The sequence below is a fragment of the Anomalospiza imberbis genome, chromosome 28 (assembly GCF_031753505.1).
Source record: "Anomalospiza imberbis isolate Cuckoo-Finch-1a 21T00152 chromosome 28, ASM3175350v1, whole genome shotgun sequence".
Classification (NCBI taxonomy): domain Eukaryota; kingdom Metazoa; phylum Chordata; class Aves; order Passeriformes; family Viduidae; genus Anomalospiza; species Anomalospiza imberbis.
In genome coordinates, this window is record NC_089708.1 from 5096994 (window position 1) to 5118139 (window position 21146).

Here is a 21146-nt window from a genome sequence, read left to right on the forward strand (position 1 = left end):
ATGGGTGAGCCCGGCAGAGCTGGGGGGCGGCCGGAGCCCCTGGAGCCCTCGGGGGTCTCACAGCCCTCAGGGGTCTGGGAGCCCTCGGGGGTCTTGGGGGTCCCAGAGCCCTCAAGGGACCCAGATCCCCCGGGGGTCCCAGAGCCCTCAGGGGTCCCAAAGCCCTCGGGGGTCCCGGGGGTCTCACAGCCCTCAAGGGGCCCAGATCTACCGGGGGTCCCAGAGCCCTCAGGGGTCCCAAAGCCCTCGGGGGTCCCGGGGGTCCCAGAGCCCTCAGGGGTCCCAAAGCCGTCGGAAGTCCCGGGGGTCCCGCAGCCCTCAAGGGGCCCAGATCCCCCGGGGGTCCCAAAGCCGTCGGGGGTCCCGGGGGTCCTGCAGCCCACGCCGCCCCCCGAGGTGCTGGAGGGGCTCCTGAGCCAGCGCTTCGGGCCCCTGCCCCGGCCGGCCCCCATCGCCCGCCTGCGGCGCGGCCCCGCCGGGGGCTACGAGCCCACGGGCGACCCGGCCGAGGCGCTGGAGCGGCGGCAGGCGGCCAACGCCAAGGAGAGGGAGAGGGTGAGCGACCCTGAAACCTGCTGGACCCCCAAGCCACCCCCGCGGCTGGGTCACACCGGGGGGACTTTGCATTTGAGGGGTGGGTTTAGTCCGGCGGGGCCCCGCAGAGCTTTAGGAGGGCCTGGTTTAATTCTGTGTTGGTCGGCTTAGTCCTGGGGTCAGCTGAGTTCTGAGGTCTCGGTTTAATTGTGGGAGTCATGTTTGGTCCTGGCGAGCCCAGTTTAATCCGAATTTAAAGGTCCCAGTTTGATTCAGTGAGGGACCCACGTTAATCCTTGGGGGCAGTTCAATCCCAGGTGGGATCGAACTGGGGAGGGGACCCCGATTTTGGTTGGGGCCGGGTCTGGTTTAAACCTGCTGAGCCCAGTTGAATCCTGGGGGTGGTCCCAGTTTGATCTTGAGGGATCCCAGTTTGATCCAGGTCTAACTCGGGGCTCTTGGGGTAACCTGGGGGTCCCCCCTCGGTCTCTAATGGGGGTCTGGGACTGGGGTCTCCCTTGGTCTCTAACCGGGTCCCTTTGGGGTCCCCTCGGTCTCCGGCCGGGGTCCCTGTGTCCCGCAGATCCGGAACCTCAACAGCGGCTTCTCGCAGCTGCGGGCGCTGGTGCCGCTGGTGCCGCGGGACCGCCGGCCCAGCAAGGCGGACACGCTGCGGGCGGCGGCGCAGTACATCCGCCTGCTGCGGGGGGTGCTGCGGGACTGCCAGGTGCGACCCCAAAACTGACACCAAAACTGCCCCTAAACCCCTGAAACACCCACTGCTGCGGGACTGCCAGGTGCGACCCCAGAACTGCCCCCAAAACTGACCCCAAAACTGCCCCTAAACCCCTGAAACACCCACTGCTGCGGGGGTGCTGCGGGACTGCCAGGTGCGACCCCAGAACTGCCCCCAAAACTGACCCCAAAACTGCCCCTAAACCCCTGAAACACCCACTGCTGCGGGACTGCCAGGTGCGACCCCAGAACTGCCCCCAAAACTGACCCCAAAACTGCCCCTAAACCCCTGAAACACCCACTGCTGCGGGACTGCCAGGTGCGACCCCAGAACTGCCCCCAAAACTGACCCCAAACCCCTGAAACACCCACTGCTGCGGGGGGTGCTGCGGGACTGCCAGGTGCGACCCCAAAACTGCCCCCAAAACTGCCCCTAAACCCCTGAAACACCCACTGCTGCGGGACTGCCAGGTGCGACCCCAAAACACCCACTGCTGCGGGACTGCCAGGTGCGACCCCAAAACTGACCCCAAACCTGACCCCAAACCCCTGAAACACCCACTGCTGCGGGGGGTGCTGCGGGACTGCCAGGTGCGACCCCAAACCTGACCCCAAAACTGCCCCTAAACCCCTGAAACACCGAGTGCTGCGGGGGGTGCTGCGGGACTGCCAGGTGCCACCCCAAAACTGACCCCAAACCCCTGAAACACCCACTGCTGCGGGACTGCCCTGTGTGACCCCAAAACTGACCCCAAATCCCTGAAATGCCCACTGCTGCGGGACTGCCCTGTGTGACCCCAAAACTGACCCCTCAAACTCCCCTTCCCGAAAATGTTGTGGGATTTTGGGCGGCTCGTGGAGATTTTGTTGCTGTTTTTCATCGTGGAATCAACGATTCAGTTTGTTTTTAGTCATTAGGTTTTTGTGGGGCACCCCAAAACTGACTCCTGGGCTCCAAACCCCCTTAGAACTGGAATTTGGGGGGGGCTGGTTGGGGATGGGTACATGGAGGGGGGGACACATTTCTTCCAGTTTCTGCTGCTTTTTTAAGTTTGGAATTCAGTTTAAGGTTAACAATAAATGTAATTATTGGGGGGGAATATCCCAAAACTGACCTCCAGCATAGGGGGACCCCAAAACTGACCCTCCATTTCCAAACTCCCCTATATAATGTTGGGGTTTGGGGAGGCTCATGGGATTTTTCTTGACATTTTTCAGCTTGGAATTAACTTAATAATCAAAATTAAATTGAATTATTATTTGAGGAGGGACCTTTAAACTGACCCCCTGTAAAGTGGCATTTGGGGGATTTTTATTCTCATTTTTCAGGTGGGAATTAATTTAAAAACTAAAAAATTAATTCGAATTATTATTGAGGGTAGGCCCCGAAACTGACCCACGACCCTGCTACAATCTGGGGCCCTGGTGGGGATTTTCCTGCTTGGGGTTGGAATTAATTTAATAATTAAATAGATTTATTATGGGGGTGGTTATTATTGGGGGGGGGCTGTTATTATTGGGGGGGCACCCCCAATTCTGATTTTTTTTTTTTTTTTTTTAATTCCCTTTTTCCCAGGAGCTCGGCGCTGAGCAGGAGCTGGGGGGCACTGCAGGGGGGCACCCTGAGCCTGGCCTGGCAGTGCCCCCCGTGCCCCTGGGGACCCCCCCAGCCTGGGGCACTGCTGAAGGGGGGGACGGTGAGTGGGGGGGGGCGGAACGCCCCGGGAATTTGGGGAACACCCCGGGAATCTGGGGGGTGCAGCAGCTCAGGGATCACCTTGGGGACCCCCTGGTGGTTTGGGGGGACAGAAAACTTAGAGGGGGTCACCCACGGGGTCCGGGTTTGGGGGAGCACCGACACAAACAAGGGAGCCTCGGGATCACCTTTTCCCCCAAAATACTCCAAAGGTGAGAAAAACCTTTATTTTTCTCTTTTTTTTTTTTTTTTTTTTTTTGTTTAGGTTTGGCCTGACCCCCCAAAAAGCCCGGGGGGGTCCTGGACGGGGGGGGTCTCCCCCGAAGGCCGAGTTCAAGGCTCCAGCCCCCATTTTTGGGGTCACGCTCCTGTCCTGGAGCCCTGCACCCCATGAAACCCTCACCCCAAAACTGGGGGGGGGGCAGGGGGTCTGCCACCCCTAAAACGCAGAGGTTGGGGGGGGGGGCAGAGCTGTAACTAATTTCTTTATGAAATTGTAATTAGTGATTAGCTCCTCCCATCCCCCCCCCCCAAGGTAAGGGCTTATTAAGGATCGTTAATAAGAACCCAATTAATTGCACAATAAAAAGGGGTTGCGGGAGCGCCAGCGCTGGGTTTGGGGGTGCCCCTTGTTTATTGGCAGGGATTGGGTTCCCGGGGGGGTGCGGGCGGAGGGCGGGGCGGGGGGAGGTGCGGGGACACGCGTGGTGTGCCGGGGGGGGGCGGCCCTTTGTCAGGATGCTCTGAGGAGGAGGAGGAGGAGGAAGGTGGGTGATGGCAGCAGCCCCCGGCCGCAGCATCCCTCGGGGGAGGGGGGATTTGGGGAGGCTGGGGGGAGGCTGGGTGACCCCCCCCCCCCTTTCCTCAGCCCCCCCCCCCAGCTGGCTGCATGCAGGTGTGGGGGGGCTGCATCGCACCCCTCCCCCCGTTCCCGGGCCTCCATCCCTCGGTGGTACCCGAGCCCATCCCTCCCCCCATGGCCACCCCCGGGGGGGGGAGGATGCTGCGATGCTGCGGCCCCCCCGATCCATCCCGGTTTCCATCCCGGTTTCCATCCCGGTTTCCATCCCGGTTTTCGCTCGCCCCCCCCGCCCTGCGGCTGCCGCAGCGGCGCTGGGCGCGGCGCGGGCGGCGGCGGGGGAGGGGGGGGATGCTGGGAGGGGGAACCCGGGGGGGGTCCCGACCCAGCCCCCAGAGCTCCCCCCCGCCTTCTCCGGGGGCTGCTCGGGCCCCGCGCCCGGGGGTCACCGCGGCCCCCCTGGATTTATCCCGGCCTGGGTGAGACAGGTGCGCTCCGAGCACCGAAATCTGGGGGTCCCCTTCTGCCCGGAGCGAGAGGGGGAATGGGGGTCACCCCCGGGTTTGGGGGAACAGCCCCGCCCTGTGTTTTGGGGGGCCCTTGGCAGCAGCATCGCCACAGCGCCCGGTGATGGTGACCAGGAGGAGAGGGGAGGGTCCCTTTTGGGGTCCGCGGGGTGGGCCGGGAACCGCCCCTGCCTGTGGCAGCAGGGTGGAGCCGAGCCCCCCATAGAGGGTGACCCCAATTCGGGCCTGGGGTCGTAGGGCAGCGCCCATGGGTGCCCTGCCCTGTGCCCATTCTCAGCTCCATGGGTGCCCTGAGCTGTGCCCGTTCTCAGCTCCATGGGTGCCCTGAGCTGTGCCCGTTCTCAGCTCCATCCCTGCCCTGCCCTGTGCCCGTTCTCAGCTCCATCCCTGCACTGAGCTGTGCCCGTTCTCAGCTCCATCCCTGCCCTGAGCTGTGCCCGTTCTCAGCTCCATCCCTGCCCTGAGCTGTGCCCGTTCTCAGCTCCATGGGTGCCCTGCCCTGTGCCCATTCTCAGCTCCATCCATGCCCTGCCCTGTGCCCATTCTCAGCTCCATGGGTGCCCTGAGCTGTGCCCGTTCTCAGCTCCATGGGTGCACTGAACTGTGCCTGTTCTCAGCTCCATCCCTGCCCTGCCCTGTGCCCGTTCTCAGCTCCATGGGTGCCCTGAGCTGTGCCCGTTCTCAGCTCCATGGGTGCCCTGAGCTGTGCCCGTTCTCAGCTGCATGGGTGCCCTGAGCTGTGCCCATTCTCAGCTCCATCCATGCCCTGAGCTGTGCCCGTTCTCAGCTCCATCCCTGCCCTGCCCTGTGCCCGTTCTCAGCTGTGACGGGCTGTCACCCAGCCCGGGCAGTGTCCCCTCCCCGGTGTCCCCAAGCTGTCTCCTCGTCCCGGGCAGGGCGGGTCCCCGCTGCCCTTATCTGCCGGCCGCAGCCGCTCCGTGTTTTCGGTGCTTTCTCCCCAATCTGTACCCCGGGGCACCGGCGCTGACGCCGCGTGTCCCCGCGTGTCCCCGCGTCCCCAGGATGAGCACGGCCGCCAGCCCCGAGCCCCTGCCCGAGCCCCCCGGCCCCGGGCCGCGCTGTGCCCCCCAGGAGGACCCCGAGTTCCTGCGGGCGCGGAGCGGGGCCGGGGACCTGCGCCAGGACTTCAACCTCATGGAGCAGAAGAAGCGGGTGACAATGATCCTGCAGAGCCCGGTGAGCCCCCAGCCCCGTCCCGTCTGTCCCCAACCCGTCCCACCTGTCCCCAGCCCCGTCCCTTCTGTCCCAACCTCTTCCTGTACGTGCCCCAGCCCATCCCTCCTGTCCCCAACCCCTGTCCTTCGTGTCCCCATCCTCTTCCTTCACGTCCCCCACCCCAGCCCTCCTGGCCCAAATCCCATCCCTCCTGTCGCCAGCCCCTTCTTGTCCCTGGCCCCATCCTTTGTTGTCCCCGCCCCATCCCTCCTGTCCCCAGGCGAACAGATGTCACCACACGGTGGTGCGTGTCCCCACCTGGCAGTGGCACTGCCACCGCGGTGCTGCTGTCCCTGAGCTGCCAGCGCCGCTGTGCCAGCAAGCCAGCGGTGTCACCGACACCAGGATGGCAATGCCACCACCACCGTGCCTCCGAGCTGGCGGTGCCACCATCGCCACTGTGGCACCGAGCTGGCAGCGTTGCTGCCACCAAGCTGGTGATGCTGTCACCAAGTCAGCGGTGCCACCATCACCGTGTGACCAAGCTGGCGGTGCCACCAGAGCAATGGTGTCCCCGACACCAAACTGCCGGTGCCACCCAGCCAGCGGTGCCACCCCCTGCCCCGATGTCCCCGGCGGTGCCACCCAGCCCGTTGTCCCCTTGTCCCCGTGCCGCAGTCCTTCCGGGAGGAGCTGGAGAGCCTGATCCAGGAGCAGATGAAGAAGGGGAACAACTCGTCGCACGTGTGGGCGCTGCGGCAGATCGCCGACTTCATGGCCACCACATCCCCTGCCGCCCTGCCCACCTCCCCCATGGGTACGTGGGGACGAGGGGCGGGGTGGGGAAAGCCCCAAAACCTTGGGGGACACCAAATCTTTGCAACCTTGGAGCCTCCAAATCTCACAAAAACCTTTGGGACCTCCAGGGGCCTCAAATGCTTCGGAACCACCAAACCTTTGGGACCTTGAGGACCCCAAAAAACTTTGAGGTCATCAATCCTTTGAGACCACCAAATTTTGGGATCTTAGGGACTCCCAAACCTTTGGAACCATCAACGCTTTGGGATCTTGGGGTGCCACCAAACCCCTGGGATCCCCCAAACCCTTTGAGGCCCACCAAATCCTTGGGGCCATCAAACCTGGGGCACCACCAAACCTTTGATGCCCTGGGGACCCCCAAATCTCTTGGGGCCACCAAACCTTGGTGTCCAGCAAACCTTTGGGTCCACCAAACCTTGCCAGCCACCAAACCCATCCCCACAACCCTCTGCCCCCGGTGAACCCCCCATGGTTTGGGGGGTCCCACGGCTGATGGGGGGTCCCCGATCCCCAGGGCTGGCGTCGGTCACCCCCATCAATGACCTGCACGGGACGGAGGGGCCAGCACTGGCCAAGGGCGAGCGGCTGATGCGCTGCAAGGTGGGCAGCATCCACCGGCTGCTGGACCTGTACGGCTGGGCACAGCTGGGACACGCCGCCGTCACTGTGAGCACCCCAAAACCGGGATGGGGGGATTTGGGGTTGTTTTGGGGGGGATTTGGGGTAGTTTTGGGGGTTCAGAGGGCTTTTGGTACCTGCTGGACTGGTACAGGCTGGGCACAACTGGGACACGCTGCCATCACAGGGAGTGCCCCAAAACCAGCATGGGGGGATTTGGGGTTGTTTGGGGGGGATTTGGGGTTGTTTTGGGGCTTCAGAGGGCTTTTGGTACCTCCTGGACTGGTACAGGCTGGGCACAATTGGGACATGCTGCTGTCACTGTGAGCGCCTCCCCCCCAAAAAAACAGGGGGCCTGGGGTTGCCTTGGGGGAATTTGGGGTTGCCTTGAGAGGATTTGGGGTTGATCTGGGGGGATTTGGGGTTGCCCTGAGTGGATTTGGGGGTTCAGGGGGATTTCGATACCTCCTGGACTGGTACAGGCTGGGCACAACTGGGACATGCTGCTGTCACCATGAGCACCCCAAAACCAGCTCAGTGGGAACGGGGGGCCTGGAAAGGATTTTGAGGGTATGCAGGGTTGTTCTGGGGGGATTTAAAGGGTTTTTTTTGGGGGGGTGGGACCTGCTGGACCTGTACAGATGGGCACAGCTAGGGCACACCATCAACACCACCAGCACCCCAAAACCTGGACAGGGGGACAGGAGGGTTGGGGATGTTCTGGGTTTGAGGAGGAGTTGAGGGAGTTTGTTGAGAAGGTCGTGTTTTGAGGTGTGGGGTTTTGGGTGGATTTTGGATTGTGAGTGGCCAATTTGGGGTTTTCTTGAAGGGAAGTGGGGGGTTTGGGTAGTTGAGATTTGGGGAGTTTTAGGAATTGTGGTTCTTTGGTGGGATTTTGGGGGTTGGTGGATTTTGGAAGGCTGGGAGCTGTTGGGTTCCTAGAGAGGTGTTGGCGATTCGGGTTCTGGACATTTGAGGTGGGCTGGGACTTTGAGGGCTTGTGAGTAATTTTTGGGGGGAGTTTGTGGGGTTTTGGGGTTGTTGTTGGGTTCCTTCGGGGTGTTGGTTTGGGGCGCAGTTTCAGAGGTTTTTCAATGGTTTAGGGGCCATCAGAGAGGTGTGGCGCTTTTGCGGGGTTGTTAATGTGGGGATTTTTTTGGGGGCTGCTTCTCACCCCACCCTGTCCCCTGCGGCAGCTGCGGGTCAGCAAGGAGCAGGAGCACTTCTTGGTGGCCCCGCAGGGGCTGGCGTGCAGCGAGGTGACAGCGGCCAGCCTGGTGAGCCCCCCGCCTCCCTCCCCGGGGCTGCCTGGCAAGGAGGAGCAGCCCCCTGAGCCCCCCCGTGCCCCCCAGGTGAAGGTGAACGTGCTGGGGGCCGTGGTGGAGCAGGGCAGCACCGGCTTCGCCCCCGACGCGCGCAGCTTCAGCCTGCACGCCGCGATCTACGCGGCGCGCCCCGACATCCGCTGCATCGTGCGGCTGCACACCCCCGCTGCCGCCGCCGTACGCCGGGGATCGGGCTCTGGGGGATGGGGGGGACACGGGTTTGGGGGGGGTTTGGGGGCTTGGGGGTTAGGGGAATGTCGGGGCTTTTGGGAGAGGTGGGGTTTGGGAGGGTGGGAAGGGTATTTTGGGGGATTTGGGAGGGTGGAAGGGTGTTTGGAGGGATTTGGGAGGGTGGAAGGGTGTTTGGAGGGATTTGGGGGGCTTGGGAGTTAGGGAAATGTAGGGGCTTTTGGGGGAGGTTGGGTTTTGGGCATTTGGGGGGCTTGGGAATTAGGGGAAAGTGTGGGCTTTTGGGGGAGGTTGGGTTTGGGGGACTTGGGGAGCCTGGGGGTTAGGGGAATGTTGGGGACTTCTGGGGGAGGTTAGGTTTGGGAGGGTGGGAAGGGTATTTTGGGGGATTTGGGCGGCTTAGGAGTTAGGGGAATGTGGGGACTTTTGGGAGAGGTTGGGTTTGGGGGGATTTGGGAGGGTGGAAGGGTGGTTTGGAGGGTTTGGGGGGACAAGAAGATCTTGGGGATTTGGAGGGGAGGTTGAGAAGGACTTGAGTTCCTTGGGAGTTTGAAGGGGTTTGGGGGATTTGGAAGCATTTTGGGGGCAAAACAAAGTGATGGGGATTTTGGGGGCTGGGGTTCTTGGGGGGCAGTTCAGTTTTGGGGGCATTTTGGAGTTTGGGAGGTGGAGAGTTCGGGGGAATTTAGGAAGTTGGTTATGAAGGGATTTGGAGGGGTTCGTGGGGTTGGGGATTTTTTGGGAAGATATTTTAGGGGGGTTATGAATTTTTTGGAGGAGTTTGTGAGGAGTTGGGGTTGGGAAGTTTTGGAAGGTTTGGGTTTTTTGGGGGGGTTGTGGTTTTTTGGGGGGGCTGTTGGTGGGGTTTTTTTGGGGGGCTGTTGGTGGGGTTTTTTGGGGGGCTGTTGGTGGGGTTTTTTGGGGGGCTGTTGGTGGGGTTTTTTGGGGGGTGTTTGGGGTTCCCTGGCCCCCTGCCCTGTTCCCCACCCCGTGCCCAGGTGTCGGCCATGCGCTGCGGGCTCCTGCCCATCTCCCGCGCCGCTCTCCTCCTGGGGGACGTCGCCTACTTCGACTTCCGCGGGGAGGTGGAGGACGAGGCCGACCGCGTGGAGCTCCAGAAGTGCCTCGGGCCCACCTGCAAGGTGAGGGGGCACCTGGGGGGGCGCGGGGGTCCCCCCGCCGTGCCCTGCCCGCCCCGCTGACATCCCGCCGCAGATCCTGGTGCTGCGGAACCACGGCGTGCTGGCGCTGGGGGACACGGCCGAGGAGGCTTTTTACAGCATCTTCCACCTGCAGGCAGCCTGCGAGGTGCAGGTGAGTGCGGGGCGAGGGCTGGGCTGCGGGCGGGGCCGACAGCCGTGCCAGCATGCAGCGAGCTGCGCCGGGTCTGCAGCCAGCCCAGCCACCATGCCCTGAGCTGTGCCAGCTCCCAGCTCAGCCAGAGCGCCCCATGCCCTGAGCTGTGCCAGCTCCCAGCTCAGCCAGAGCGCCCCATGCCCTGAGCTGTGCCAGCTCTGTGCCCCTCATTTCCATCCCCATCCCCTGAGCTGTGCCAGCTCTCAGCCCCTCACTTCCATCCCCTGTGCCAGCTCTCAGCCCCTCGTTTCCATCCCCATCCCCTGAGCTGTGCCAGCTCTCAGCCCCTCACTTCCATCCCCTGTGCCAGCTCTCAGCCCCTCGTTTCCATCCCCATCCCCTGAGCTGTGCCAGCTCGGTGCCCCTCACTTCCATCCCCTGTGCCAGCTCTGTGCCCCTCGTTTCCATCCCCATGCCCTGAGCTGTGCCAGCTCTCAGCCCCTCACTTCCATCCCCATGCCCTGAGCTGTGCCAGCTCTGTGCCCCTCGTTTCCATCCCCATCCCCTGAGCTGTGCCAGCTCTCAGCCCCTCGTTTCCATCCCCATGCCCTGAGCTGTGCCAGCTCTCTGCCCCTCACTTCCATCCCCTGTGCCAGCTCTGTGCCCCGTTCCTCCCCGCTGTGCCAGCGCCAGCTCCGGGGGTGGCCGTGGGGCTGTCCCCCGGTGTGCCGAGCCCAGCGGTGCCCGGTGCCCCGCAGGTGTCGGCGCTGGCGAGCGCGGGCGGCGCGGAGAACCTGATCGTGCTGGAGCGGGCGCAGCAGCGCGGGCCCCACGGGCTGGGCGCCGTGCGCCGCGCCGGCTCCACCTTCGGGCCCCTGCACAAGAGCCGCCTGGGCGAGCACGAGTTCGAGGCCCTCATGAGGATGCTGGACAACCTGGTGAGCGCCAAAAGCCATCGCGGCCGCCCCAAAGCGGGTTGTGAGAAAAGCAGACAGAACTCAGTTTCCTCGTGCAGGAAAGGCCCCTTCTTTATTCACGTTTTTGTAGGAAATATCAGGGTTAAACTGATGTTAAACTGGGCTAAGCCGAATTGGTCAGCAGTGCAGTGGAGCCCAGTTCAGTGCTGGGTAAGGGCCATTGAATGTAATCAAACTTTCTCTTTCTAGATATGTTTACATACCTTGTTCACTGAGCCCCATGGGACCTATAGCTTATACAGGTGCAAAAGGTTCTTTACTAAAATAGGTTATTAAATAGTGCTAGTTGTTTTCTCATCCCTCTAGCCCTTCTTTATGGGAACTTATAAATCTTTTCTTTGATAATATCTCGACCTGTCCGCAACAAAATCCCCCCCAAGCCCCTCGGTTTATCCCCGCGTGCCTGACTCCCCTCTCCGTGCCTTTCCAGGGCTACCGCACGGGCTACACGTACCGCTACCCCCTTCGTGCAGGAGAAGAGCAAGCCCAAGAGCGACGTGCTGATCCCCGCCACCGTGACGGCCTTCGTGTTCGAGGAGGAGCCCGCCGGGACCCCCGCCCTGCGCCAGCACGCCCAGAAGCAGCAGAAGGAGAAGACCAGGTGGCTCAACACCCCCAACACCTACACCAGGGTCAACCTGGCCGAGGAGCCGCAGGGCAGCGCCGGCGCCCAGAGGACAAAGACCACGGTGAGGGGGCAGACGGGGCAGCAGGGGCTTGGGGATCAACGGCCAGGCAGGTGAAAGTGTCACGGCAATGGATCCCATTAAAATCTGGGCTGTAGGGAGGCCCAGGCACCACCTGCATCCTGTAATGATGATTATTTTGAGATCCCACCACCCCGTTCTCGTGGGGCTGAGTGCCACCGGCTTTATCGGGGTCTTCCCTCGATGCAAGATGCATTTATTGGGGTCTCCTCATTTACTGGGGTCTCCGCTTTATTATCAGGGTCTCTACTCAAGATGTATTTATTGCAGTCTCTCCTCTAGACAAGACATGTTGTTTGGGGTCTCCCCACATTGGTCAGGGTCTCCCCTCTATATAAATTGCTTCTGTTGGGGGTCTCCTTTCTACACAAGACCTATTTATAAGGGTCTCCCCTCTACGACTGGGGTCTCTCCCTCGTGCAAGATGCATTTATTGGGGTATTTCCTCCATGTAACACCTGTTTGTCAAGGTCCCCCCTCTACACAAGATGCTTTTTTTGGGGTCTTCCTCTATCATTGGGTTCCTCCTCCTATGTATGATGCATTTAGTCAGGTCCTCCTTCTATGCAAGGAGCGTTTATCGGGGTCTCCCTGCATTTATGGTGCTTCCCCTCTACCATCGGGGTCTTCCCGCTATACACGTTGCATTTGTCGGGGTCCCCTTTCTATCCCGGGAGTCTCCTGCTTCCCAAAACCCCGTTGCCGGGTTCGCAGTGGCTGCGGGCGGACGAGGTGGAGAAGGGCAGCAGTGGGACCCCCATCCGCATCGAGAACCCCAACCAGTTCGTGCCGCTCTACACGGACCCGCAGGAGGTGCTGGAGATGCGCAACAAGGTGGGCTGGGCTGGGGGACAGCGGGGTCTCGGGGCGCCGGGGGGGCTTTGCCCTGTCCTTGGAGGGGGATTTAGCCCCGTCCTCCCCCACAGATCCGCGAGCAAAACCGCCAGGACGTGAAGTCAGCCGGGCCCCAGTCGCAGCTGCTGGCCAGCGTCATCGCCGAGACCAGCCGCAGCCCTGTATGGCACCCGTGTCCCCCCGTGTCCCCAGCCCTGTGACAGACACCCCGAGTCTCCCTGTGTCCCCAGCCCTGTGACAGACACCCCGAGTCTCCCTGTGTCACCCTGTGTCCCCAGCCCTGTGACAGACACCCCGAGTCTCCCTGTGTCCCCAGCCCTGTGACAGACACCCTGAGTCTCCCTGTGTCCCCAGCCCTGTGACAGACACCCCGAGTCTCCCCGTGTCCCCAGCCCTGTGACAGACACCCCGAGTCTCTCTGTGTCCCCAGCCCTGCATCCCCAGGCCTGGCCACAGCCCGTGTCACCCCGTGTCACCCCATGTCCCCAGCCCCGTGACACCCAGTGTCCCCAGTCACAGCTGCTGAGCAGCATCATTGCTGGGCACCAGACACGGTCCTGTCCCCCTGTGCCACCCCCTGTCCCCAGTGTATCCCCAGGCCAATGTCACCCCGTGTCACCTCTTGTCCCAAGCCCCACATGACCCCAAGTGCCCCAGCCCTTCCCTGGTTCCTCAGCATTCCACCGGTCTGGGGCAGTGACACCGCCCCGAGGGCAGAGGGGACACTGCTGGGGTGGGGACACTGCCCCAGCGGGGCAGACACTGCTGGGGTGGGGCTGCTGACACAGGTCCAGAGGGTGTGACACCGCTCTGGAGGGGTGACATCTCTGCAGGGGGGGTTGACACTGCCCCGGGGGGGTGACACCGCTCTGGGGGTCCGTTTCAGTCCACCGAGAGCCACCTGGGGGATGCAGAGGCCAAGGAGGCTGGGGAAGAGGCTCCCCCCGAGCCAGAGCCCCCCAACCCCTTCAGCCAGCTCACGGACCAGGAGCTGGAGGAGTACAAGCAGGAGGTGGAGAGGAAGAAGCGCCTGCAGGGTAGGGGGACCCCCAAAACCCCCGGAGAGCCCCGGGTGGCGCTGAGGGGACCCGGGGCCAGCGTGTCTCTCTGTGGCAGGCGAGAAGGACGCGGCAGCAGAGGAGAGCGGGGCTCCCCCTCCAGAGCCACCCCCTCCGGAGCCCCCGGCGCCTGCGGAGCTCACGGAGGGTGAGTGGGGTGACGAGCACCCCAAAACGAGGGCTGGGGTCCCAGGGAGCAGCAGGACTTGGGGAGACGAGGGCGGCTGTGGCCAAACCGTGCTGAGACGCAGCTCGCTGTCACCTCGTGCTGTCACCTCGTGCTGTCAGCCCGCGCCAGAGGGGCCGGGCACCCATGGGGATCACGGCAGGAGGACGCGAGCGTCTGCCGGTGGCTTCGTGGGGTGCAGGGGACACCCCTGCGCCCCACGCCAGTCCCCACACTCCGGCGGGTGCGGCGTTCCCACTCTTCCGACCCACAGCGGGTGCCGGGGCGCGGCTCGGGGCTGCTGGCTCTGCCATGGTGTCTCGTGGTGTCCGTCCGTCTGTCTGTCTGTCTGTCTCCACAACGTCTCCTTTCTCTTTCCTCCCCGTGTGCCTGTCACCCAAGGAGTTATCCCTGAATCCCTGGCGCCGTAGTAAGTACGGAGAGGCCACCCCGGACACGAGGGACACGGGCTCGGGGGGATCTTCGGTCTCCAGCCCCGCTCGGGGGAAATCCCTTAGGAAATCCCCTGGGGAATCCCTCCTCGTTGTTGCTTCCTGCTTCTCCTGCTGCCTCTCCCCGGCTCTCCATCCCACATCGCTTGTCCCGCAGGGAGGGGGGCGGCTCAGGGGGCTCAGGGAAGTGGTGCCTGTGGCAGGACAGGATCAAATCCCAACGTTCTCCGCTCGTGGAGGCCCAATCCTGCTCCTGCCCAGGCCCCCTGGACATTTGGGGGGATAAACCCCCCCACAACACCCGTGCTGCTGCCCCAATTCCCTGTTCCCTCTCCCCTTCCCAAGGTGATAAGAAGGGCGATGGTGGCCAAGCCCCCCCTGATTCCACTGCCAAGAAGGAGCCACCAGCGGTGGTGAACGGGAAGGATGAAGAGCAAAGCACTGAGGAAAACCTTGGAAAAGGGGGGACAGACCGGACAACCACCAACGCCGACCAGGATGCCCCCAAGGAGAAGGAGACAGTGACCAGCAACCCCGTGTCCCCCGACGGTTCACCCTCCAAATCACCCTCCAAAAAGAAGAAGAAATTCCGGACCCCATCCTTCCTGAAAAAAGGCAAAAAGAAGGAAAAGATCGAATCCTGAGTCTCCCGAGGCCTCACGCGTGGCCACCCCGGGGATCTCCGAGACCCCGAGGCGCGGCCCAAAAGCCCCGGAACCCGGCTGTTTTCCGGGCCCTCCTGGCACAAGGCACCTCGTCCCCCTTGCCACCCGCCTCCGGGGGCGGCCACCGAGCTTAGAGAGACTGTGGTCCCCGTCTGGGGAAACTCCCGCTGCATCTCCTTCCCCCCTCTCCCTCCTGGGCTCCGGCCCCTTCCCACCGTGGGCCGAAAAGGGTTGAATTTTCTCCACCAGAGCCCAGATCTGCTTGATTTGAGGAAGAAAAGGGTGTTTTGTGGTTATTTTCTTCACCTTCTGTTTCAAGCTCTGCTGGAATGGCGCTGGCTTCATCCCCAGGGAAAACTGTCCATCGCTTCGCCAGGAGAACGGGACCGAGCTGAAGGCGGGGGATCGCTGTTCCTGAAGGAGGAGCTGAGGTTTTTCCTCCCTGGATTGTAACCTTCCTCTCCTTGGGCTCAAGAACCGCTTCGTCCCCTTCTCCTGGTACCCCCAGCCCGTGTTTCCCCCACCCAAGGAAGAGCAGCAGGATTTCCCACCGCTGGAAAAGCCCCCACCTCACTGCACGACCCGCACCTGGGAAAATAGGGGAAGAAAAAAACCTCCGGGAATTGTCTGTGTTATTTAAAACTGAGTAAAACTCACTCACTAAGTGCTACTTCGGGATGAACACACGCTGCCAGTTCCCGCCGGCCCCGGCCACGCCGGCCCCCTGCTTTTCCCAGCTCTGGATTCCCAGCACAACTTCCATCCTTCCCGGCGTTCCCTTCCCTCCCAGCGTTACATCCTCCTGGCCACCCCCTTCCCGGGAAGAGCCCCGGCCATGCCGATGCTCCCCACAGCCCTTCCAGCGCTGGGATTTGGGGATAAATCACCGGGATCAGCCCCACATCCTCCCCCCGTTTCCTGGGGTGCTCGCCCTGAGCCTTCCTGCATCCATGGAGCCCTGCCCAGGAGGTCTGGAATGCCCCAGAACGCCCACTTTGGGGTTCCCCCACCCCAGGAGGATTCTCCCACGTGCCATCGCTGTGGCTTCAAACCTTTTCACAGCTCGTGGGGGTTGGATCCCCTCTGGAAGAGCAGGAAGCCCATGGAATGGGGGGTGCAGGAAAGAGCAGAGAGAGCCCAGGCAGGGATCTTGCCAGAGCCTGGATTTTGGGAAGAGCCTTTGCCCTGCCCAGTGTCCCCCCAGAGGTCCCCATCCCACTCCTGCAGGATGGGGGGCACCGAGGGGGACACTCTGAGCCCCTAAACCCTGTCACCTGGGGGGCTGTTCCTCACTGCCACTGATTTTAAGGCTCTTTGAGGCCATTTTTGTCCCTGGGCCCGTTCCCCCTGGGTGACCCAGGGCAGCTGAGCCTGCAGAGACAGCCGTGTCACCTCCCTGGGGTAGCACTGTCACACCTGGGGGGAATTCCTGAAGGACAGCACTGCCACACCCCCAGCCCAACCCAGGGGCTCCCCCAGGGCTTCTGTCCCTGAAGGTCTGGCCCTGTGGTCTTTGTCACCCCTTTTGTCCCCAAGGCTCTGGCCCCAGGGTCTTTGTCACCCCTTTTGTCCCCAAGGCTCTGTCCCTGTGGCCTTTGTCACCCCTTTTGTCCCCAAGGCTCTGTCCCTGTGGCCTTTGTCACCCCTTTTGTCCCCAAGGCTCTGGCCCCAGGGCCTTTGTCACCCCTTTTGTCCCCAAGGGTCTGGCCCCAGGGCCTTTGTCACCCCTTTTCCCAAGGGCCGCTGGCTTTGCAGGGGATTGAGCTCCCCCTCTATGAAATTCGGGGGAGTTCCAGGTAGAAAGGGACGAAGGCTCCAGTGCCACCATCATCACCATGGTGGAGGGCAACAGAGCCAAGATCACATCCCTGGACCACCCCTGGGCTAATTCCCCCAGCCCACCTCCCTGCCTCCCCCTCCCCTCGCTCCAGCAAGGCTCAGGATGGGAGCAAACCCCTGTTCTGGGGCCTCCGCATCCGCACCTCCCCTGGAAAACATAGGCTGATCCCGCCTTGGCAGCGGGGCTCAGCACCTCTCCTCCCACCCGGGGCTGCCCCGGGGGCCGGGCGGGTGTCGAGCCCCTGCAGGAGGCCGGGGGTGGCATGTCCCCGCGGGTGACAATCGCGGCCGGGAGCGCGTGGAACGCCGGTGTAAATAAACCCCGTGTTTGGCACCCGGCAGCGCTCGGAGGCTGAGGGGCGAGGGATGGGGACGGAATGGGATTGGGATGGGGATGGAATGGGGATGGGGATGCAGGTGGAGATGGAGATGGTATGGAAATGGGGATGGGAATGGAATGGGGATTGGGATTCGGATGGGGATGGAATGGGAATGGGGATGTGGATGGAGATAGTATGGGAATGGAAGGAGATAGTATGGGAATGGAATAGGGATTAGTATTTGGATGGGATGGGGGGATGGAGGTGGGAATGGGATGGGTATGGAATGGGAATGGGGATGCAATGGGAATGGGAATGGAATGGGGATTGGGATTCGAATGGGGATGGAGGTGGAGATGGGAATGGAATGGGAAAGGGATGATGGGTATGGGACAGGGACGGGGCTCGGGGTGAGGATGACACGGTGCCATGGCTCAGGAATGGGACTCCCCATTCAGAGCCCTCACGGAAATGTCCCGGAGCCGCTTGGCACTGGGTGTGCCGGACACCGGGAAGGTTCCAGCAGCTTCTCACAGAAGCCCCTCCATTACCGAACCCAGGCACGTTCGGACTCCGGGCTGGGCCGCGCCGGCACCGAGCCGCGCCCGCCTGCTTGAACGCGGGGACCCGAACCGAGGATGCGGCTCCATCCGCCGGACGGGGCCGGGCCGGGGACGGGGAGAAACGGGGCCGGGAACGGGAAGAAACGGGGCCGGGCCGGGAACGGGAAGAAACGGGGCCGGGAAGGGCCGGGCTGGGCGCGCCGCGAGCGAGCAGCGGCCTGCGGCGGGTGACGGTGACGGCCCCGCCTTCCTCCCTTTCCCTTCCTCCGCTCCTTCCTGCCCTCCCTTTCCTGCCCTCCTCTTCCTCCCGGCCCTCCCCTCGCTCTCCGGGCTGGGCGGGCTCTCAGGGCGAGCGGCGGGACCGGGCCGGTGCGTCCGGATGCGGTGCTGACCGAGCCCTCCGGCCGGGTCCCCTCCGGCCGGGTCCCCTCCGGCCGGGTCCCCTCTGGCCGGGTCTCCTCCGGCCCGGTCTCCTCCGGCCGGGTCCCCTCCGGCCCGGTCTCCTCCGGCCGGGTCTCCTCCGGCCCGGTCGCCTCCGGCCCGGTCTCCTCAGGCCCGGCCCCGCTCGGGCCGGCGGCGCCGTGGGAGCAGCAGCGCGGCGCTGAGGGGCGGCCATGGGCCGCAGCCGCTCCCGGTCTCCGCCGCGGCGGGGTGAGGGGGCACCGGGGCAGCGGGGGGACCCAGGGAGGGACGGGAAGGGCGGGGGAGGTCGGGGGAAGCCGGGGGACGGGGCGCGGGAGATCCGGGTGGAAGGGACAGGGGTAGCGGGGACTGAGACCCTCCAGGGCGGGGAGGCCCCGGTTCCTCGCTCTGGGGGAGAGCAGAGACTGCGTCCCTCATCCTCCTCCTCTTCCTCCTCATCCTTCTCTTTTCCTTCTGTTCTTCTCCTCCGCTTTCTTCTCCTCTTCTCTTCCTCCTCTCCTTTTCCTCCTTCTCCCCTGCCCCATCCTTATCTTGTTCTCCTCCTCTCCTTCTCCTCTTCCTCTCCTCCTGCCGCCCCTCTCCACCTTGCTCAGGTTTTTGGGGACCATCACCCCCTCTTGTCTGATCCCCCCCGGTGATTTCCCCCTGGATGATGCCCCCGCTCCAGCTGGAGATTTTTCCTGCTGTTCCTTCCCCTCCTGGGGGTGCCCAGAGCTGTCCCGGAGGGGTGGGAAGGGCTGTCCCGGGCTCTGCGCTGGGATTTTCTGTGGGATTTCCTTCGGGAGGCGGGCAGGGGAGCAGCAGCTGACCCTTCCCCGGGCAGAGCGCCGGCGCTCGCGTTCCACGTCCCGGGACAGGGACAGGCGGCGGCGGGAGCGATCGCGGTCCCGGGACAGGGACAGGAGGAGGAGCCGGTCCCGCTCCCCACACCGGAGACGATCCAGGTGAGGGCAGGGACATCCAGGTGAGGGTGGGGACTGTCCAGGTGAGGGCAGGGATGATCCCGGTGAGGGCAGGGACATCCAGGTGAGGGCAGGGATGATCCCGGTGAGGGCAGGGACATCCAGGTGAGGGCAGGGATGATCCAGGTGAGGAAAGAGACATCCCGGTGAGGGCAGGGATGATCCCGGTGAGGGCAGGGACATCCAGGTGAGGGTGGGGACTGTCCAGGTGAGGACAGGGACATCCAGGTGAGGGCAGGGATGATCCCGGTGAGGAAAGAGACATCCAGGGACATCCAGGTGATGGCAGGGACGCCAGCGTGGGGTGGGGGACAGCGAGGTGAGGGCACCCTGGGTGACCTGGGGACAGCAGGAGCCCCAGGTGGGGATTCCAGGTGGGAATTGCAGCCCCAGCTCGTGTGCCCCAGCAGGTCCCCACGCCGGCACCGCTCCAGCTCCTCGTCGCCAGCGCGGCCCAAGGAGCGCCGGGATGAGGAGAAGAAGGAGCTCAAGGACTCCAAGAAGGAGCGGCAGATCACGGGTGAGGGGGGACTTTCCTCCTGGAGCACCCCCGGGTGCCCCGTGGGGCCAGGACCGGCCCAGGGACACCCGGATTTTTGGGAATCCCAACATGCGCGCTTGCTCAATGCCCGGCTTCCTTCCCTCAGAGGAGGATTTGCAGGGCAAGACAGAGGAGGAGATCGAGATGATGAAGATGATGGGTTTTGCCTCCTTCGATACCACCAAGGTGAGCGCTGCTCCGGGGGCTCAGCGGTGTCAGCTGCCCCGTTTGGGGATAATCCATGGGATTTTGGGACGTTTCTCCCCAGGGGAAGAAGGTGGACGGCGCTGCCAATGCCTACGCCATCAACGTGTCCCAGAAGAGGAAGTACAGGTGTGTCCCCCTGCTTTGGGATGGAAAGAGGAGTTTGTTTTGTGAGGTAGCTGTGGCCACTGTCTCACCGTGATCCGGCTCCCAGGCCTGGGGAGAACGGCAGTTTTGTGAGGTTTAGACTCAAAAGCAGAGGTGAGGATTCTCCAGATCCCCCTGGGAATGGGGAAGTCAGGAGGAGGAGGAGTGAGGAGCAGGTTAGGAACAGGAGGGATGTGCCCAGCGAGGCCTGGACAGGATCAGAGCAGCGGGAAGCGACACTGTCCACCTGGTTTATTCCCAAGAAACACCCAGACTGTCAATTCTGCTCCCTTTCTGATGGGAACCTGGGCTCCTCTGGAGCGGCTCCTTGCTGGGAGCCTTCCTGCCCTTCTTTTGGTCAAATGCACGGGGAATTGGAGCCGCTGAGGCCCGTTCCCAGCCTCCCCCGGGTGTTCTTGTCCCGATTTCCCTGGATCCGGGGCTGACTCTGGCTCCATCCTCGCCCAGGCAGTACATGAACAGAAAAGGAGGATTCAACAGGCCCCTGGATTTCATCGCCTGACGCTGGCACACGGCTCCCACCACGGAAGGATTTCGCTTCCCTGCACTCTCCTGGGTGGCTCTTCCAGCAGAATTTGGGTTATTCCCAACAAATCCCACAGCCAGAGCCGCCACGAGTTTCTGTTTCCCAGATGTTTGTTACTATATTATTTTTTTTACAACGGAGGTCAGTTTCTGGCTGGGATTTTGCTGTGTTCTCCCTGGTTTTGGTTTGTTTCCGTTAATAAAACCCCGGATGTATTTTTTCCTTAAATTTTTATCATTCAGAGGTAAAGCAGGGCCTCCATTCCCCCTCCCAGAAATCCTTGGGGTTGACACAGATCAGCTCAATCCCGTGTGAGCCCTGGGGTCCCAGCTCTGTGGGGGTGTCTGTCCCCATACCGGGGGTCCCTGTCCGGGGGGTTCCCGGTCCCGGTCCCTGTCCCCATCCCGGGGGTCCCTGTCCGGTGGTCCCTGTCCCTGTCCCCATCCCGGGGGTCCCTGTCCGGGGGGTTCCCGGTCCCTGTCCCTGTCCCCATCCCGGGGGTCCCTGTCCGGGGGCATTCCGTGTCCGGTGGTCCCTGTCCCCATCCCGGGGGTCCCTGTCCGGGGGGTTCCCGGTCCCGGTCCCTGTCCCCATCCCGGGGGTCCCTGTCCGGGGGGTTCCCGGTCCCGGTCCCTGTCCCCATCCCGGGGGTCCCTGTCCGGTGGTCCCTGTCCCTGTCCCCATCCCGGGGGTCCCTGTCCGGGGGGTTCCCGGTCCCTGTCCCTGTCCCCATCCCGGGGGTCCCTGTCCGGGGGGTTCCCGGTCCCGGTCCCTGTCCCCATCCCGGGGGTCCCTGTCCGGGGGGTTCCCGGTCCCGGTCCCTGTCCGTCTTTACGTTGCCCGACGTACCGAGGCCCCGCCCCCTGCCCCGTCCGGCCTCGCCATTGGCTGAGCGGCAGGAAGTGAGTCAGGGCAGAGCGAGCGGCCAGCGGGGCGGGGCCGGCTCTGAGGGCGGGGCGCCGCGAGGGGGGGCCTGGCCAATGGCAGGAGGGCGTGGCGCTCCCGT

The 21146-nt window shown here is 63.2% G+C and overlaps 3 protein-coding genes and 1 long non-coding RNA gene across 4 annotated transcripts; 3 read left to right on the forward strand and 1 right to left on the reverse strand.

Moving 5' to 3' along the window:
- On the forward strand, positions 1-3201 carry FIGLA (folliculogenesis specific bHLH transcription factor). Its single transcript, XM_068174363.1, has 4 exons — positions 1-297; positions 352-555; positions 1118-1261; positions 2846-3201. The coding sequence occupies exons 1-4, from the start codon at positions 1-3 to the stop codon at positions 3179-3181; spliced, it is 981 nt and encodes a 326-aa protein (XP_068030464.1). The 3' UTR covers positions 3182-3201.
- Positions 3202-3711: 510 nt separating this feature from the next.
- On the forward strand, positions 3712-15007 carry ADD2 (adducin 2). The gene is given in 16 exon segments (XM_068174471.1): positions 3712-3732; positions 5314-5488; positions 6146-6284; positions 6801-6952; positions 8101-8181; positions 8257-8406; positions 9417-9560; positions 9634-9732; positions 10473-10652; positions 11122-11151; positions 11153-11380; positions 12113-12232; positions 12325-12414; positions 13140-13290; positions 13370-13459; positions 14275-15007. Coding segments are annotated over 15 exon segments (2127 nt in total). The 5' UTR covers positions 3712-3732; position 5314; the 3' UTR covers positions 14574-15007.
- Positions 15008-15124: 117 nt separating this feature from the next.
- Positions 15125-17714, reverse strand: LOC137463364 (uncharacterized). The gene is made up of 2 exons (XR_010993895.1): positions 16238-17714; positions 15125-16084 (listed from the first exon to the last, which is right to left on the reverse strand). It is a non-coding gene; the product is annotated as an uncharacterized lncRNA (long non-coding RNA).
- Positions 17715-17850: 136 nt separating this feature from the next.
- Positions 17851-20368, forward strand: SNRNP27 (small nuclear ribonucleoprotein U4/U6.U5 subunit 27). Its single transcript, XM_068174507.1, has 6 exons — positions 17851-17967; positions 18563-18683; positions 19112-19221; positions 19349-19428; positions 19511-19575; positions 20062-20368. Exons 1-6 carry the CDS (start codon positions 17931-17933, stop codon positions 20114-20116), a joined length of 468 nt encoding a protein of 155 aa, XP_068030608.1. The 5' UTR covers positions 17851-17930; the 3' UTR covers positions 20117-20368.
- Positions 20369-21146: the final 778 nt, after the last annotated feature.

Bases quoted from the DNA above. Each gene is read 5' to 3' on its own strand.
- FIGLA (XM_068174363.1), top strand. From the start codon at position 1: ATGGGTGAGCCCGGCAGAGCTGGGGGGCGGCCGGAGCCCCTGGAGCCC. The intron at 556-1,117 runs GTGAGCGACCCT...TGTGTCCCGCAG, and splicing joins ACGCCAAGGAGAGGGAGAGG to ATCCGGAACCTCAACAGCGG. The intron at 1,262-2,845 runs GTGCGACCCCAA...CCTTTTTCCCAG, and splicing joins GGGTGCTGCGGGACTGCCAG to GAGCTCGGCGCTGAGCAGGA.
- SNRNP27 (XM_068174507.1), top strand. From the start codon at position 17,931: ATGGGCCGCAGCCGCTCCCGGTCTCCGCCGCGGCGGG. The intron at 17,968-18,562 runs GTGAGGGGGCAC...TTCCCCGGGCAG, and splicing joins CCGGTCTCCGCCGCGGCGGG to AGCGCCGGCGCTCGCGTTCC. The intron at 19,576-20,061 runs GTGTGTCCCCCT...ATCCTCGCCCAG, and splicing joins TCCCAGAAGAGGAAGTACAG to GCAGTACATGAACAGAAAAG.